This window comes from Mirounga leonina, unplaced genomic scaffold (genome assembly GCF_011800145.1).
Source record: "Mirounga leonina isolate KUSES-001 unplaced genomic scaffold, KU_Mleo_1.0 Mir_199, whole genome shotgun sequence".
In the NCBI taxonomy this organism is placed as follows: domain Eukaryota; kingdom Metazoa; phylum Chordata; class Mammalia; order Carnivora; family Phocidae; genus Mirounga; species Mirounga leonina.
In genome coordinates, this window is record NW_023270498.1 from 455,033 (window position 1) to 471,435 (window position 16,403).

General features: G+C 54.6%; 3 protein-coding genes and 1 long non-coding RNA gene across 4 annotated transcripts in view; 2 read left to right on the plus strand and 2 right to left on the minus strand.

The window, feature by feature from the left end:
- The window catches only part of DDX56 (DEAD-box helicase 56), a 5,093-nt gene extending 3,524 nt beyond the window's left edge, over positions 1-1,569 (minus strand). The window contains exons 1-5 of the mRNA XM_035026430.1: positions 1,463-1,569; positions 1,221-1,382; positions 593-753; positions 272-442; positions 103-193 (exon numbers count right to left, since the gene is read on the minus strand). Coding sequence (XP_034882321.1) covers positions 103-193; positions 272-442; positions 593-753; positions 1,221-1,382; positions 1,463-1,522 — 645 coding nt within the window. The 5' untranslated portion in view covers positions 1,523-1,569. The remainder of the gene's footprint in view (positions 1-102; positions 194-271; positions 443-592; positions 754-1,220; positions 1,383-1,462) is intronic.
- A 2,125-nt stretch (positions 1,570-3,694) lies between these two features.
- TMED4 (transmembrane p24 trafficking protein 4) lies at positions 3,695-6,108 on the minus strand. The gene is made up of 5 exons (XM_035026432.1): positions 5,930-6,108; positions 5,710-5,810; positions 5,435-5,560; positions 5,058-5,204; positions 3,695-4,711 (listed from the first exon to the last, which is right to left on the minus strand). The coding sequence occupies exons 1-5, from the start codon at positions 6,054-6,056 to the stop codon at positions 4,562-4,564; spliced, it is 651 nt and encodes a 216-aa protein (XP_034882323.1). The 5' UTR covers positions 6,057-6,108; the 3' UTR covers positions 3,695-4,561.
- A 1,103-nt stretch (positions 6,109-7,211) lies between these two features.
- On the plus strand, positions 7,212-11,057 carry LOC118024501. Its single transcript, XR_004683124.1, has 3 exons — positions 7,212-7,334; positions 10,640-10,701; positions 10,967-11,057. It is a non-coding gene; the product is annotated as an uncharacterized LOC118024501 (long non-coding RNA).
- Positions 11,058-15,176: 4,119 nt separating this feature from the next.
- The window catches only part of OGDH (oxoglutarate dehydrogenase), a 70,399-nt gene continuing 69,172 nt past the window's right edge, over positions 15,177-16,403 (plus strand). Inside the window, exon 1 of the mRNA XM_035026435.1 lies at positions 15,177-15,267. The gene's annotated coding sequence lies outside the window, so the exon portion shown is untranslated. The remainder of the gene's footprint in view (positions 15,268-16,403) is intronic.

Below are 16,403 nucleotides of genomic sequence, written 5' to 3' on the forward strand. Positions count from 1 at the left end.
TCATTCTCTCTCTCTCAAATAAATAAATAAAATCTTAAAAAAAAAAAAAAGAACCAGGGGGGCTACACGTCAGGGGCCCCAATGCTTCCGTAGCGCCCTTACTGGATTATGGAGTACCAGCTCCTTGAGTGCTTGGACGTCCTCGTTAAAGGTAGCCGACATCAGAAAAGCCTGATAAATCCGGGGCAGGTGACTAGAACAAAACAGAGCCGGTCAGCCTCCAGCTCCAGGCCCTAGTGTCTAGTCCCAGCTGCACACTCCCCTTCCTTACCAGAGCAGAGTTTTGAGTTCTTCCTCGAAACCAAAGGAGAAAAGAAGGTCAGCCTCATCCAGCACCAGCAGCTCCAGGGAGTCTCGCAGGACCAAACTGTTCTGCTGCAAGTGGTTCAAGATGCGCGATGGGGTCCCCACGACTATGTCGGGCTTCTCCATCAGCACAGCTCTGCAGGTGGGCAACACCTCCGTGTCAGAGAGTATGCAGCAACTCACACCGCACCCCGAGCGGCCCCTTTTGCTGCACACAAACCCAGCAAATCCAATCCTGCATCCCCGTGCAGGTTCACCCCTCTACGGCCCCGCGGCTCTCACCCACCGCTCAGAGGCTGAGTCTTCGGTAGCGGAGACGTTAGCCACCCGGATGTCCCGAGCGCAGTAGGCAGCCAGCTGCTGGATCATGGACCGGGCCTGCCGAGCCAGCTCCTTGGTGGGCACCAGGACGAGCCCTCTCACAGCCTGCTCCACTGCAGGGCCTGTCTGCAAGAGCACAAATGACAGACCTCAGCCAGCCAGCCCGCGTCCTCAGGGCCACCTAAGGCCCCCGACAATCTGACCGAACGGTGGGGCCTTCCACCAACCCCTCGCTGACTGCCACCCTCCCCAGAACAGAACAGAGGGTAGGACAGAGGGCTCTTTGCCCGGGCACTGACCCTCAAAAGACACGACTCCGCGATTAGCACATTACTGAAAATCCAACACCTAGAGCGCTGGACGTTCACGTTAATTCTACAAGCAAAACCGGGAGACCCGCCCGCTTTTTCCGGCAGGAGGAAGAAAAAGGGACGCGCTCGAGAAGGCGCCAAGAAGGATGACAGCAGCGCCGCGCCGGAGCCAGGCGACCCGAGCCCCGGCCCGGCGCGCTGCGCACAGCGGCATCCCGGGCCGGCCTTCGGGCGCGAGGCCGGCGGGAGCCCCGGCGTCCCCACCCCGCCGCCGCGACCCACCGCCTTCCTGTGGAGCAGCAGCTGCAGCACGGGAAGGGCATAGGCGGCCGTCTTCCCCGAGCCCGTGCGGGCCCGCGCCAGCAGGTCCTTCCCCTCCAGCGCCAGCGGGATGGCCTTCTCCTGGATCAGCGTGGGTCGCGACCAGCCCAGGTCGGCGACGGCCTAGGAGACACGACGCGCGGCTCAGCGCGCCGCCCCGCCCCGCCCCGCCGCCACCCCCGGCCGCGCAGCACCCCCGGTACCTGCAGGAGCCGGGGGTCCAGACCCATGAGCTCGAAGCCCAGCGCCTCCGGGCCCGCCATGCCGCGGCTCTCGGGGGCCGGCGCGCACGCACGGCAGGAAGCGCGGCGGCGCGTGGGACGCCACCACCAATCAGCTTCGCGGGCGCCGCCCCTCCCGGAAGTGCTGGGGCCTGGGCTTCCGGCGTCCGGGCGGGGCTCCGCGGCTGCGCGGCTGCGCGGGGCGCGGGGCCCGGGGTCTCCGGGAGGTCCCTCGCTGGCCGCCGCCGCCGCTCGTGCCCAGGGGCGGCTCCGGCTCTCCCTTCAGTCCGCGCGTCCTTGAGCAGCCTCGGCCTAGGAGCTGCGCCGGCACCCGCCGTGCCCTCCGAAGCTGGGTGCCCGGCGGGGGCGGCCCTGGGGGAGCCGGCACGGGGTCCAGGGGCACGGGCGGGCCTGTGGGTGCCCATCAGTTACCCGCACAGCTTAGCGAACAGTGAGGACTCCCGGTTCCCTGTCGCTGCCACAGCCAGTCCCCGTCAGCCCAGGGGCATAAAACAGCACGCACGCATGCCGTGGTTGGGCGGTTGCCTCGCGGGGTCTCGCTGGGCTGCAACCAGAACGTGGGCAAGCTGCACTCCCTTCTGGAGACTAGACGGGTGACTCCTTCCTTGCCTTGCCCTTTGCCCGATGGCCCACTTCCTTCCTCCCCCGAGCCAGCGACGGAGGCTGGAGTCCTCACGTCTCACCATGGCGACCTTCTGCCTCCACTTTTAACGAACCTTGAGATGACCCTGTTCTCACCCACATAATCCGAGATGATCTTTCCATTTTAAACTCAATCGATAGCAACCTTCATTCCCTTTTGCTTGCAAACCAGGCCTCACCACGACCCCCCCCCCCCCCCCCCCCCCCCGCCGTCCCTCCGGTTTTTGTGGTAACGATGTCATACAGTCTAAGAAAGCAAGAATTTCAGAATAGAAGCAGGGTAGTATTGGGAGGAATATCAAAATTCCCTGAATGTAGCCAAACTTTCTAAAAACAACTTCCCTAGACCATGACGTATCTGTGATTGTCACACGGCAGCACGGAAATCCTCCCTGCAGCCGCCACCCGCTGGCCCATCCTCTGGCCAATGATATTCTACCTGCCCCATCAGTGGGACAAACGCCCCTTCCCATCAAACCTTGACAAGAGGAGAAACCCAGAACTTACCCACCTACTGGCAGAATCAAGATGCACTCAATTCTGTCTACAGCGGGACAGACCAAAGAAGGCTGCCCTGGCTCTCGGCGGTGGTTGCGTGCCCTCCCACAGCCAAGAACAGACACAGTAGCAGAGACAGGTTCCCTTCCAGACCTGTCCCAGAGTCCCCAGGAACCTCAAGCCAGAGGCCCACACGGCTAACCAGTTCCAGGACCACCTCATTTTCCCTGGGTTCATTCTAACCTAAGAAAACTGAAAACCATCCTAAATACTCAAACTTCAGAGAATAGTCACTTATGGTTATTTCACCTCGTTGTACAGTTATACAACCACACAGAATTAGAAATATGAGGAACACTTAATTTAAAAAAATACTTTAAAAATACTAAATGTCAAAGCCTAGAAAACAAACTTTCATGGGTTTTTATGAGTAAAAATAGGTACATATATGAACTGTATAGGATGTAAAGAAAAAGATTTCACCCTGTCAGTCAAATAAGTAGTGTATATTAAATAAATATGTATAATAAATAAAAGCATGAAGTAAAAAGCCAAGAGCAGGCAATTTTTTTTGTTTCTAGTCTTTTGAGAGAGAGAGCACACAAGCCAGCTTGGGGAAGGGGGGCATAAGCAGGCTTCCCGCTGAGCAGGGAGCCCGATGCGGGCTCCATCCCAGGACCCTGGGATCATGACCTGAGCCAAAGGCAGACGCTTCACCGACTGAGCCCCCCAGGCAAAAGCAGGCAAGTTTAATACACAAGGGCAGAAGGGCAATGTACTAAGATGCTTCAGTGTAACTCTAGGGGCTGAGAAACAGGTACTTCATCTCCTCACGGGATTCCCGGCCGGTGGGCCTACGTGTCTGACCTCTGTGAGTGGCCATGCCACCGCACCCACGAACGCCCATCAGGCCAAACCCTGGCAGCAGGAGACCCCTGCTGACGCCCTCCCACTGCCAGTCAGCATGGCAGCCAGCAAGGCCAGGGGCCTTTCTTCCACTGCCCTCTGTGCCTCCCCTCCGCCCACAACCTCTTAGTTCATTTTCAACACAGCTACTACAACACATTTTATTTCACTGGAAAAATCTGTATGAAGAACCAAATGTGGTTCCTGTGAAGAAAACATTTAGCACAGCTTAAATAAAAGTGAAGAAAAGAGGGAGGGGAGGAGGGCCCTGCTTGTGCTCGCTCTGCCACTACCTCAGCCTGGGGCCCGCGGGGCTGGAAATCCCAGGTGTCCTGGGGAAGTCCCTGCTGGGCCCTCTCAGAAGGCCTGGAGAGCACCCCTGGTGTCTGAGAGCTGCTGGGGCCCTTAGCGAAAATGTACGATACACAGACTGCAGACGAGGCCGCACTGGTCTTTTCAGCTACTCAGACACAGGCAGGAACACTTCAACTAGGAAGTAAAATATATATAATTTATCAAAAAATAGTTCTAATATATAGAAAAACATTTCAATCCTCTGAAGCCTCTGCCCCTTATTTACATTCACAAAGCCACTGACCAAACCCAGGACTAACGAGGGAACGGTGAGGCAGGCCCTGGTGAGCATTTCAGCCGCCTACTGCCTAAATAGACAGAACGAGAAAAGTTAAAGGAATAGCAGAGGTTTTTTTCACTTGCTCTTTTTGTGACAGGATAGAGGGGAATCACTGGAGGTGAAAGAAGCAAGACTTCGTCCCGGGTCAGTTTCGACTCTGCACAAACCCCAAAACAGACCTTTGAAAACTCAGACCAATGTCCTGGGTCCTTGAGAACCAGTGTGAGCGAGTGGCTGATGTGAGTGCTTTGTTGCCATGGAACCAATGTGGCTTGTATTCTTTTTTCATTTTTTTCCCTCAAAATCCAGATGGATAAGGTAGTGGGTGGGGAAAGTACCAGATAATTGAGGTGATGGGGAGGGATCATATGGAGCGGATACTACACCAGCTTCTTGGCCTCAAAGAAGCTTTTGAGGTGACGCATCTGCCAGATACCAGTGAGGATGAGGATGACCGTCTGAGCAATTGACCACCACAGGACCCTCTGGTTGGTGCTCTCGCTGGTAAGACGGAAGCGCTCCTCGCGATACTGCGTGGGACAACAGGCCAGAATTAAACGTGCAGGACAAACGGTCCCAGCTGTTGTGAGGCCCCCCCCTCCTGCGAGAAATCCACCTTCAGGACCAAATGCCTTCTGAGACACTGCCTCGGATTCCACCGGGAGTGCCCCAGGAGAGCGTGTGCTGCCACAAGCATCTCTGCTGGGTCGGGAGCTGTGCTCACTTCACTTCCGGCCGTGTAGACGGACACTCTCCACCCCGTTCTCTGAACAGCTGAGCTCCCAATCGGGAAAGGCCCCAAACAGAAACTTCCAGTGGGCGTAGCAGGCACAAAGGTCAACTGCCACATCCGAGAACAGTCAGACGCATGCTTACCCTCTGGTAATCCTGTTCCTTCTGGATCTGTTCCACCTGATCAAGCAGCTGGCGGGCTCGGAGCTGGAGCTCGGTCAGTTTGTCCTTGGCAGCAATCTCGGGGTAGTTGTTGGCATGCTCCCCAACCTGGATGTCCAGGTGCACGCGCTAGAAAGACACAGGGGTGGTGCCCCAAAGCCCTAAGGTCAGAAACCCTCCGACTCTGTTCCAGGCTGGGGAACCTAGTCCCGTCCCTGGCTGTGGGACAGAAATGCAACACCGTCTCTCTGATTGTGGCTGTGTCCCAAAGTGTCCCAAAGGACGGTGGCCATTAACTCAAAACTCAGCGGAATCAGGGGGGAGATTCTGAGCTGTGGCCGAGGACGCAATCCTCTTACCAGTCTGCCGCCAGCAAAGAGAGCCATCCTGGTGGAGTTGGAGTGCAGGCAGATCTGATGGTCACCGGGCGTGTGGGAGGTGAAGGTGAAGCGGCCGTCGGAGCCGTACTGCCGGGACAGCACCACCTGCAACGGGACACACCGTGACAACCCCCGCCTGCACGCAGCCCTGTCCTCCGAGCCCTGCACGGCCCAGAGAGCTCCGGGGAAGCGTGGCCTTGTGGAGGCTGCAGACCGCCCGTGCCATAGCCCGAGCACGACCAGCGGGGCCCTACCTTGCCTTCCGGGTCCTTCACCTCCACGTGCATGCCCAGGCCGGGGGTCGAAGGCAGGAAGACCTCCTTGTGCTTGTCCCACATCTGGGTGCGGTAGTTCCCTGCGGAGCAGACAGTGCCGTCACGACCCGCCTGCTCCGGCCGGCTCCCACACTCCGCGGGGCGCCGTGGCCGCGTCTGGGGGACACACAGGGCCCCGTCCTCCCTCGCCCCGCCTGACCGATGACCATGGTCTCGTCGGGGATCTCCTCGATGAAGCACCGCTTCTCGGTCTCGCCGATGTGGAAGTAGAGTCCCCGGGCGCCGGCTGCGCACAGCGCAAGCAGCAGCAGCGCCGGTCGTCCCATCGCCCGCCGCCACCCGCCCCGACACCTGGCAACGCGCGCCCTCGGCCCGTCGCGCATGCGCGCGCATGCGCCCCAGTCCAGGCGACGCAGCAGAGCCGAGCGAAGAGCGCGCATGCGCTGTGACTTCCGCCCTGCGTCCTTCTCAATCCGCCGGTCTTCCGGGCCAAGCAGCCTGGTCGAGAGGAGAGTGCGCATGCGGGGGACGTCCGGATCTCCTTCCAGCCATCCGGGGGACGATACTTACCCCGACACCTACCTACGCGCGTCCTCCGCCCTGCGCGCATGCGCAAGCCTGCGCCCCGCGGCCAGGAGAGGCTGCGCGGCCGGGCTCGCAGTGCGCATGTGTCGATTCGTTCGCGACCCGCTTCTCCGCGGGCGGGACTTGGCGGGGGTTTGGCACTGGAGACGGGGCGTGGGGACGAAGGGTCCCAGGCGGGGGAAGGAGCGTGGGGACGAGGAATCCAGCACTGGGGAAGGAGCGTGAGGACGAGGGGTCCCAGGCGGGGGACTGGGAGTGGGGTCCCGCGCGGGGGAAGGAGCGTGGGGGCGGGGGTGTACTAGGCGGGGGAAGGGGCGCGGGGACGAGGCGTCTCCCACGGGGGAAGGAACATGGGGGCGTGGGGTCCAGCGCGGGGGACAGGGCGGAGAGGAGGGGTCCCGTGTTAGGGGAAGGGACGTGGGGTCCCGCGTAGGGGAAGGGGCGTGGGGACGTGAGGTCCCGCGAGGGGGAAGGAGCGTGGGGGCAGGGGGTCCCAGGCGGGGGACGCGGCGTGGGGCGCGGGGTCCAGCACTGGGGAAGGAGCCTCGAAAGCAGGGGTCCCGCGCGGAAAGCGGGGCGGGGGCGGCCCGAGCTGGTGGCGTGGACTCGGGAGTGGTGACCGCCAGGCGTGACTTGTGACCCTGCGGTTGTGCTGGGGTTTCCTGACCCTTGCGTGGGAGGCACTCACTGGGGGCGGGGGGCGCCAGCGTTAGCGACCCTGCTGATCATAAAGGAGATGCGGAGGGCGTGGCACGAGGGCTACTGAGAAAGGGTTTCTTCCTCAAGTTTACTAGACTGCAGGATGAGGCGTGGCGACGCGTCAGCCTCCTTCTGTCCCCGAAGGCCCCGCGGTTTTCTGCCAGCCTGTCAGACTGGACTGCTCTTTGTGCCCTGGGGGTCCCTGAGAGGTGCACGGGGGGCTCAGCGCGCCTCTGCTGAGAGCTGTCCTTGCAGAGAAACCCTGTAGCAGCGCTCTGGGTGCTCTGGGCCTGCTTGGTGTGTATCCTGCTGTTTATCCTGTAAGTGCTGGTTCTGAGCCAACACAAAAATCCTGGGGATCAAAGAAAGTCGTTTGAAAGGCAAGCTTTCTCAGCAGCAGTTCTGTGTGAGGACCCGGTGCCTCTGTTTAAAGCTCTCTTCTTCAGAAACTGGAAATTGGGGTTTGGCCTGAAACTCCCTGATTTTTAAATATGGGCATTTCACTCACTTATGTCTAATGGAATGACAATAAGCAATCTGGCCACCTTCTGCAGTCTGACCTCAGTTCCAATCTGGAGGACAGGCTTGGGTTAATTGACCACCTGTGTGCTGTTCCAGCCCCCCCCCCCCCCCCCCGAATTGCGTCGAACATGTGGTGCAAAATGAGACTGAAAATCTGGGCTAAGAAAGTGGAGGGAGAGTATGAGGAGAAGAATGAGTAGGGTGACCGGGCATGTTGGCCTCTCCTAGTTACAGCACCCCCTTCTCTGGGACAGGGGAAGATGAACACCAAGCCAGAACATTGTTATTGGGCATAGAGTCACAGCTGAGCATGGTTGAAAACTTTGTTTTAAATTTTTTATAAAGAGAATTTCCAAACACACATAAAGAGGGAATAGTTACAATGAACTTTGATATACTCATCACCTGCCTTCAACAAAAATCAGTTTTTTGCCTGTCTCATTTCATTTCTTTTGGCGTGTTTTCCCTGAAGTATATCAGTGTATTTTTTCGGACATACATCATTTCACCTATAAATACTTGAGTGTATATCTCTAACAGACAAGGACTTTTAAAAATACCATTATCACATCCAAAAAAATTAAACAACTTTTAATGTCATCTAATACTTAGTATATGTTCAGTCCCCCCCCCCCCCAATTGCCTCAAAAAAACACTTTAGATTGCTTAATCAGGGTCCAAACAAGGTAATGTCACTGCATTCAGGGACACAGCTCCTAAATCTCTTTGTTGTTGATGATGATGTGCCATTTCTTACTGAAGCACCTGGATCACTGGACCAGTAGAATCCTCCACGTTCTGGACTGGGTGGGTTGTATCTTAACATGTCATTTCACATGTGTATTTGTCACTGCTGTATCCTGTAAACCGTTAGATCCTCAACCAGGGAGGATTTGCAGTAAAACTAATTGTGACTGCGTACATTACAATCATTACCCCTTTTAATGTTCAGATTGTCTCAGAAGATGTCCCAAGTTCTCTGCCCTTTTAACACAACTCAGTCTTTAGTGGCTTCCTTGCTTTCCATTTTGTACACTTGCCTGCCCTACACACAAAATCTGCCGTTTAGGGGTGCCTAGGCGGCTCAGTCGGTTGGGCGTCTGCCTTTGGCTCAGGTCATGATCCCAGGGGCCTGGGATCGGGCCTCCCATCGGACTCCTTGCTCAGTGGGGAGTCTGCTTCTCCCTCTGCCCTTCCCCCTGCTCGTGCTCCCTCTCTCTCTGAGCTCTCTCTAATAAAATTTTTAAAAAATTTGCTGTTTATCCAAGGAATCTTGATTCCCTTTAGTGACAAATGGTATTTATATTTCTAATGTTGTAATTTTTTTTTCAAGACCCTAAAATTTGTCCTGATGGGTAATCTTAAAGAGATTGCATTACCCACAGTAGAAAACCTACGTTAGGTAATCTAAATCCCCAGGCCCCAAAACTTTTCCCCTCAAAGGTGGTGGGCAATTACTGCCAACATTTACCTAAGCCAGCTGTCCCTTCATTCAACCAGCATCTATGAGCAGCCACTGTGCCAGTGTTCTAAACCCCGGGGACACAATGGTGAACAAAACAAAAATCCTTGTCCTCGTGGATTTATTTTGATTATCACCCTTCAATACATACTCTATAGCATGTCAGAGGCAGACAGGTGTCAAGGAGAAAAATGAAGCAAGGAAGAGGTTAGGGAATGTATTGGGTTGAATGGTGTCCCCGCCAAAGAGGTATCATCAATATTGAAATCCCTGGAACCTGTGAATGTGACCTGCTTTGGAGTCTTTCCAAATGTCATTAAGGATCTGATGTGATAATCCTGGGCCCTAAATCTAGTGATCAGTGTCTTCATAAGAGACATGGAGACACCCACACACCCACAGAATGGCTGCTATAAAAACCAAATAGAAAGTAAGGATTGGTGAGGATGTGGAGAAATCAGAACCTTGTGAACTGTGGGTGGCATCATAAATGGTGCAACCACTATGGAAAATAACATGGAGGTACCTCAAGAAATTAAAACTAGAACTACCATGCGACCCAACAACCCTACTGCCGAATGTATCTCTAAAAGTACTGGAGACACGACCTTGAAAAGACACTTGCATACCCACGCTCACAGGAGCACCATTCACAGTGGCCAAGAGTAGAAGCAGCCCAAATGTCCATCGATGGATGAACAGACAAGAGATCGTAAGTGGTACATACACACCATGGAATATCATTCAGCCTTGAAAAGGAAGGAAATCCTGCAGTGTGCCACAGCATGCATGAGCCCTGAGGACGGTATGCTAAGCGAAATAAGCCTGTCACAAAAGACAAATACTGCACGATTCCACTTGTAAGAGGGAATCTGAAGTAGTCAAACTAGTAGAGACAGAGAGTAGATGGTGCTGGGGGAGGGGAGGATGGGGAGTTGACTAATGGATACAGTTTCAGACTTGTAAGATGAAACAAGTTCTGGAAATCTGTTCCACAAGGTAACTGTCACTGAACTGTACACTTAGTAAAGAGAGAGAGGCGCAGATAAAAGGACTCAGCCATGTGATCACAGAGGTAGACATTGGAAGGGATGCAGTCACAAGCCAAGGAATGCCTGGAGCCACCAGAAACTGGGAGACAAGCAAGAAAACCTCTCCTAGAGTCTCTGGAGGGAGCACAACTCAGCTGCCATCTTGATTTTGGACTTCTGCTCTCTAGAATTGTAAGACAATACATTTCTGTTGCTTTAATCCACCATATGTGTAGTAATTTGTTATGGAGACCAATATAGGGAGTGTCTGATTAGAGGCGCGGTGGGGTACGGTGGACTGGCCAAAGAAGGCTCACCGAGAGGGTGCTGTGTGAGAGAGGTCCTGGGGGGGCAGGTCACGTGCCTCCCTGAAGAAAGAGCAAGAGCCCCAAGGCTGGCGTGAGTTGAACATCAAGGAGGCCAGTGTAGCAGGAGGCACAAGCATGGGAGGGAAGTAGGAGGAGATGAGGTCCTAACTGGGGATGGGAGAATTGGGTGGGCCTGTTAGGCCACTTTAAGGACCTTGGCAAACGAGTGAGAACCCCTTAGGGGATTCTGAGTGAGGAATGACTTGATCTAACTCAGATTTTAAAATTCTGATCCTGTCCAGGCAGCAGATGATCACTGTACAATAATAGGGTCATCAATGGATCAAAGGATCAAATCACTGATGTAAGTAATGTTCAATCTACATCAGGTCTTTTGGGGGCACCTGGGTGGCTCAGTTGGTTAAGCGTCTGCCTTCGGCTCAGGTCATGATCCCGGGGTCCTGGGATCAAGCCCCACATTGGGCTCCTTACTCAGCAGGAAGCCTGCTTCTCCCTCTCCCTCTTTCTGCTGTTCCCCCTGCTTGTGCTCTCTGTCAAATAAATAAATAAAATAGCTAAATAAATAAATAAGTAAATAAATAAATCAGGTCTCTTGTTCCATCTTGCAGTTCACAGGAAATTCGGAAGTTCTAGGACATGGTGAGGAAACAAGAAGGCAAATCCAGAATATGGAACAACTGGCTTCTTCCAAACACTGAAGTCAAGATGAGAAACAAAAGTGGGGGAAATGTACTTAAAAACTGAGCTGAGAAGAAAGGACTAGAGGTGCACAATACCACAGAAGGTGTGTGACTGCCCCTGGGCCTCGGTGTGCTAGAATTGATGTGGGAAACAAAGGCAGAAGAAAAATTATTAAATTTCCTTATTACCTACAGTCCACTGACAAGTCCTTGAAACAGGCAAAGTGACCTTTCTCTAGGGACTCAACTGCCCCGATGTTGACACTTTGCTAAGGGCAAAAGGCAATCTTAGGTCCAACCCCCAGGATCCTGTAAGTCTACTTTAACATATAAAAATTCCTTTGGAAACTTCCTTTATCTCTAAACCCAAGATACATGTTGGCAATCATCTCCCAAGCATATGGCCCACCGATCTACATCTGAAGGGTCTCATGACTAGGGTTTTATTAGATGGTAATAAATGACCTCTTCCCAACAATAGCTAGCCCCTCAAGGTCCTGGAAACCTTGCTTCCAAATTCCTTAGGGACTCACACTATCAGGAACAAGACAAGGAGGCCCATGTCCACCACTGCCATTCAAGATTGTCCCGGATGTTCCGACCAGATCAATTAGACAAGAAACTGAAGGCATCCAAACTGGAAAGGAAGAAAAACTATATTCACACGTGACATGATCCTATATATGGAAAAAATTCTTAAGAATCCAAGAGAAAGTTACCAGACCTGATAAATGAATTCAGCGGGGGCACCTGGGTGGCTCAGTTGGTTAAGCGTCTGCCTTTGGCTCAGGTCATGATCTCAGGGTCCTGGGATCAAGCCCCACATCGGGCTCCTTACTCAGCAGGGACCCCTGCTTGTGCTCTCCCTCTCTCTGTCAAATAAATAAATAAAATCTTAAAAAAAAATGAATTCAGTGAAGTTGCAGGGCATAATACCAGTACACAAAAATCAATATACCAGGAATGAACAATCAGGAAAGGAAATTGAGAGCAATCCAGGGGCGCCTGGGTGGCTCAGTCGTTAAGCATCTGCCTTTGGCTCAGGTCATGATCCCAGGGTCCTGGGATCGAGTCCCACATTGGACTCCCTGCTCCGCCCTCTCCCACTGTCTCTCTCTCGGTCAAATAAATAAAATCATTAAAAAAAAAAGAGCAATTCCACTTACAGATGCTTCTCAAAACAAACACGCTAGTAATAACTTTAACCAAGGTACAAGGCTAGTACACTGAAAAGTAAAAATAATGCTAAAGGAAATTAAAGAAGACACAACTAAATGGCAAGATATCCTTGGACTGGAAGACCCAATATAGTTAGGACCCTGGAATCATGAGCCAAAGACAGATGCTTAACTGAGCCACCCAGGTGCCCCTGTGGGGATAATTTCTTAGTGTATAAAAATAGTAAATTACTATGATGTACACCTGAAATTAATGCTACACTGTAACTCAAGTGTACTTCAATTAAAAAAAAAAGATACTCATCCAGTTTTGTAAAAAGCTAAAACTATAACATGCTCAGAAGAAACATGAGAGTAAACTTTCATGATCGTGGGTTTGGCAACGGGTTCTTAGCTGTGACAGGAGAAAGTAAGAACAAACAGACAGAATGGACTTCTTCAAAATTAAGTTTTTGTTCATCAGAGAACATTATTAAGAAAATGAAGACAACCTATGGAATGGGAGAAAATATGTGTAAATCATAGATCTGATGAGGGATTATAACCTAGAATACATAAAGGAATCCACCAACTAAACAATGAACCAACAACCCAATTCAAAATCAGGGAAAATCTTGGAGCGCCTGGGTGGCTCAGTCATTAAGCGTCTGCCTTCAGCTCAGGTCATGATTCCAGGTCCTGGGATCGAGCCCCGCATCAGGCTCCCTGCTCCGTGGGAAGTCTGCTTCTCCCTCTCCCACTCCCCCTGCTTGTGCTCCCTCTCTCGCTGTGTCTCTGTCAAATAAATAAAATCTTTTAAAACAAAAAACAGGGCAAGTCTCCAACAGACTTTTCTCCAACAAAGATATACAAATAGCCAATGAGCACATGGGAAGATGTTCATCACTGGTCATTAGGGAAATGCAGATCAATACAATGATGAGAATACCTCACACATATAGTAAATTTTTAAAAAGGAAATAAATATTCATCAGAATGTAAAGAAGTTGAAAGCTTCGTGTATTGCCGGTGGGAACGTAAAATGATGCGGCTGCTGCGGAAAACCTAGCGTAGTTACCACTGACCCACCGATTCCACTCCTAGGTACACTCACAATACGATTATAAACACATACTGCGCTCCACAGTTGCTTGTAAGCCACTGGTCACTGCAGCGCTAGTCACGGGAGCCAAAATGTGGAGACAATCCAAAGAGGGAGGGACAGACAAGGTGCAGTATGGCCACATGATGGACTATAATCCGCTCATAAAAAGGAAGGGAATCCTGACACCTGCTCCAACGTGGATGAACCTTGAAAACATTATGCTCAGTGAACTAAGCAAGGCCAAAAGAACAAATACGGTATGACTTCACTTCTATGAGGTACCTGGAGTCCTCAACTTACAGCGACAGAAGGTGTAGTAGAGGTTACCAAGGGAGGAGAGGGGAAGGGAACTCGAAGAATGGGAAGTTATTATTGAAAGGGTACAGAGTTTCTGTTGGGAGCCGTGAAGAAGTTTCAGAAATAGAAGGGTGATGGTTGCACAATATTGTGAATGTAATCAATGTTACTCAATGTACACTTTAAAATGACAGCATTTTAGGGGCGCCTGGGTGGCTCAGTCGTTAAGCATCTGTCTTCGGCTCAGGTCATGATCCCAGGGTCCTGGGATCAAGCCCCAAATCGGGCTCTCTGGGCAGTGAGAAGCCTGCTTCTCCCTCTCCCTCTGCCTGCCGCTCTGCCTACTTGTGCTCTCTCTGTCAAATAGATAAAATCTTCAAAAATAAATAAATAAAATGACAGCATATTTCCCTTATGTATATTTTACCACAGTTTATTTAAAAAATGAGAGGATAATGGGGCGCCTGGTGGCTCAGTTAGTTAAGAGTCTGACTCTTGATTTTGGCTCAGGTGTGATCTCAGGGTCCTGGGATCTAGCCCTGCACTCATCCTGGAGATGGCTTAGGATTCTCCCTCCCTTGGCACCCCCCCACCAATAAATAAATTCTTAAAAAAAAAGAAAGAGAGAGAGAGGATAAAAGCATACTGAAGTTTGCTCCCTGGTTCCTCTACCTTCTCCCAGCCTCCAGATCCTTATCCCACACACCTGTCCAACTTTGCTCTTATGAGCACTTACACTCCTGTTCAAAACAAACAAAAAACCACCCCCCCACGCCCTACTTTGCCCTTCCCTTCTAAACACCGCTCTAGCCTGTATCACATCCACGAGTGGGTAGCAGAGTCCTCGCCCTGAATTCCAACCCAGGTTCAGATATTTGTATCCTTTACGGAACTACCATCGTCAGCTGGCTGCCCCTGGTCACCCAGTACCCACGCTGTGTCACAGGACACAGTCCTGGTCTTCAAGACGTCGGGGACATCCACGGAAAAGAAGGCGGCATGGCCCAGCGTTTCCGGGAGGTCCGTCACCTGGACGCCACCTTCCCACCCTAACATCCAGCTCTCGCAGCCTTTCAGCGCAATCGTCTACTGCAGAACGAAACCTTTATCGTTGCTGTGAATTCAGGGAACCAGCGCTCGCCAGGAGCATCACAGATAAGCGGTCGCGCATCAGGAAGACAGAGCAGCTCCGGCTCCAGCTCCGCGGCTGCCCGCCCGGCGGCCGGTCAACAGGGGCCGCGGAGACGGGACAGCCGCAGGCCCACCCAGCGGCGCCCACTGTCCCCACGGGTCCTCCCCACGGCCGCCCAGGTGTCCTCGCACAGCCCTCCTCCTTCCTCAGCGAAGCGGCGGCCCCGCGCAGTCGGGCGCGTAGGGCAGCGTCCAGCTCCCGTTTGCTGGGGCCTCCCGTCCGACCAGCCACTTCCCCCGCCGGGCGACACCACGCGCCACGTGCAGAGCGCCGGCCCCCCGCCCACCGCAGCCCACCGGCACCCGCCGCCGCAACGCCGGCGCGGCTCTATGACGCCAGGCCACGCCCACGCGGCGGGGCGGGCCTCCTCCGGGGGCGGGGCTGCGTGCTGACGCCACACGCCGGGGCGGGGTCAAGAGTTTGGTGCCCCGGAGTGGGGTGTCGGCGCCTCTTTCGGGTGGAGCTGAGCCGGGGACAGGTAAGTGCGCGCTGCCGCCGGGCCTGGCCCGGTGCGGGAAGGCCCGAGCCCTCGGGCAGGAGGCGGGGGTTGCGGCAGAGGGCGAGGGCGCCGCGTCCTCGTTGTCGCTGGCGCCGCGGTGACAGGGAGTGAAGCCGGATGGAGCAGGGCTGACGGAGGGAGGTGGGCGGGACGGGGCCTGACGAACGGGCGCGACAGCCAATGGCGCGGCGAGCGCCGCCTGACGGGCGGAGATTGGCGGGTGCGGGCGCGCGCGCGCGACGCGGGGGGCGCGCAGCGGCGCGCCATTGGCTGTGGCGGGCGTGGGGCGGGCCGCCGGGCGGATGTGAGGGAACGGGCGCCGCGGCCCGGGTGACCCCCAAGGTCGAGGAGGCGTCACGAGGGCGCCGCCCGACGCTGTCCTGAGCCGGGTCGGAAGGGCGGCGCCCTCTTGTTGGAGCGGCTGCGGACTGTGGGCCGTAGGCCGTGCTGCACCGCGCCTGTCCTGGCTGCACGCCTGGGGAGACGCCCTTGCGCGGACCACCCGCAGCACCCCGTGGACTCAGTACCCCTCCGGACTCAGTACCCCGCCTTGCCCATTCTTCTCCTTGTGCTCCCGGAGGGACGCCCTTCGGCGGACCACCCCCAGCACCCCGTGGACTCAGTACCCCGCTTGCCCATCCTTCTCCTTGTGCTCCCCGGGGGGACGCCCTTCAGCAGACCACCCCCAGCACCCTCCGGACTCAGTACCCCGCTTGCCCATCCTTCTCCTTGTGCTCCCCGGGAGGACGCCCTTCGGCGGACCACCCACAGCACCCCGTGGACTCAGTACCCCTCCGGACTCAGTACCCTGCCTTGCCCATCCTTCTCCCTGTGCTCCTGGGGGGGACGCCCTTCGGCGGACCACCCCCAGCACTCCGTGGACTCAGTACCCCCTCCGGACTCAGTACCCCGCCTTGCCCATCCTTCTCCCTGCGCTCCTGGGCGGGACGCCCTTCAGCAGACTACCCCCAGCACCCCGTGGACTCAGTACCTCTCTGGACTGAGCACCCCGCCTTAGCCATCCTTCTCCCTGCGCTCCTGGGGAGACGCCCTTGTGCGGACCACCCGCAGCACCCCGTGGACTCAGTACCCCTCCGGACTCAGTACCCCGCCTT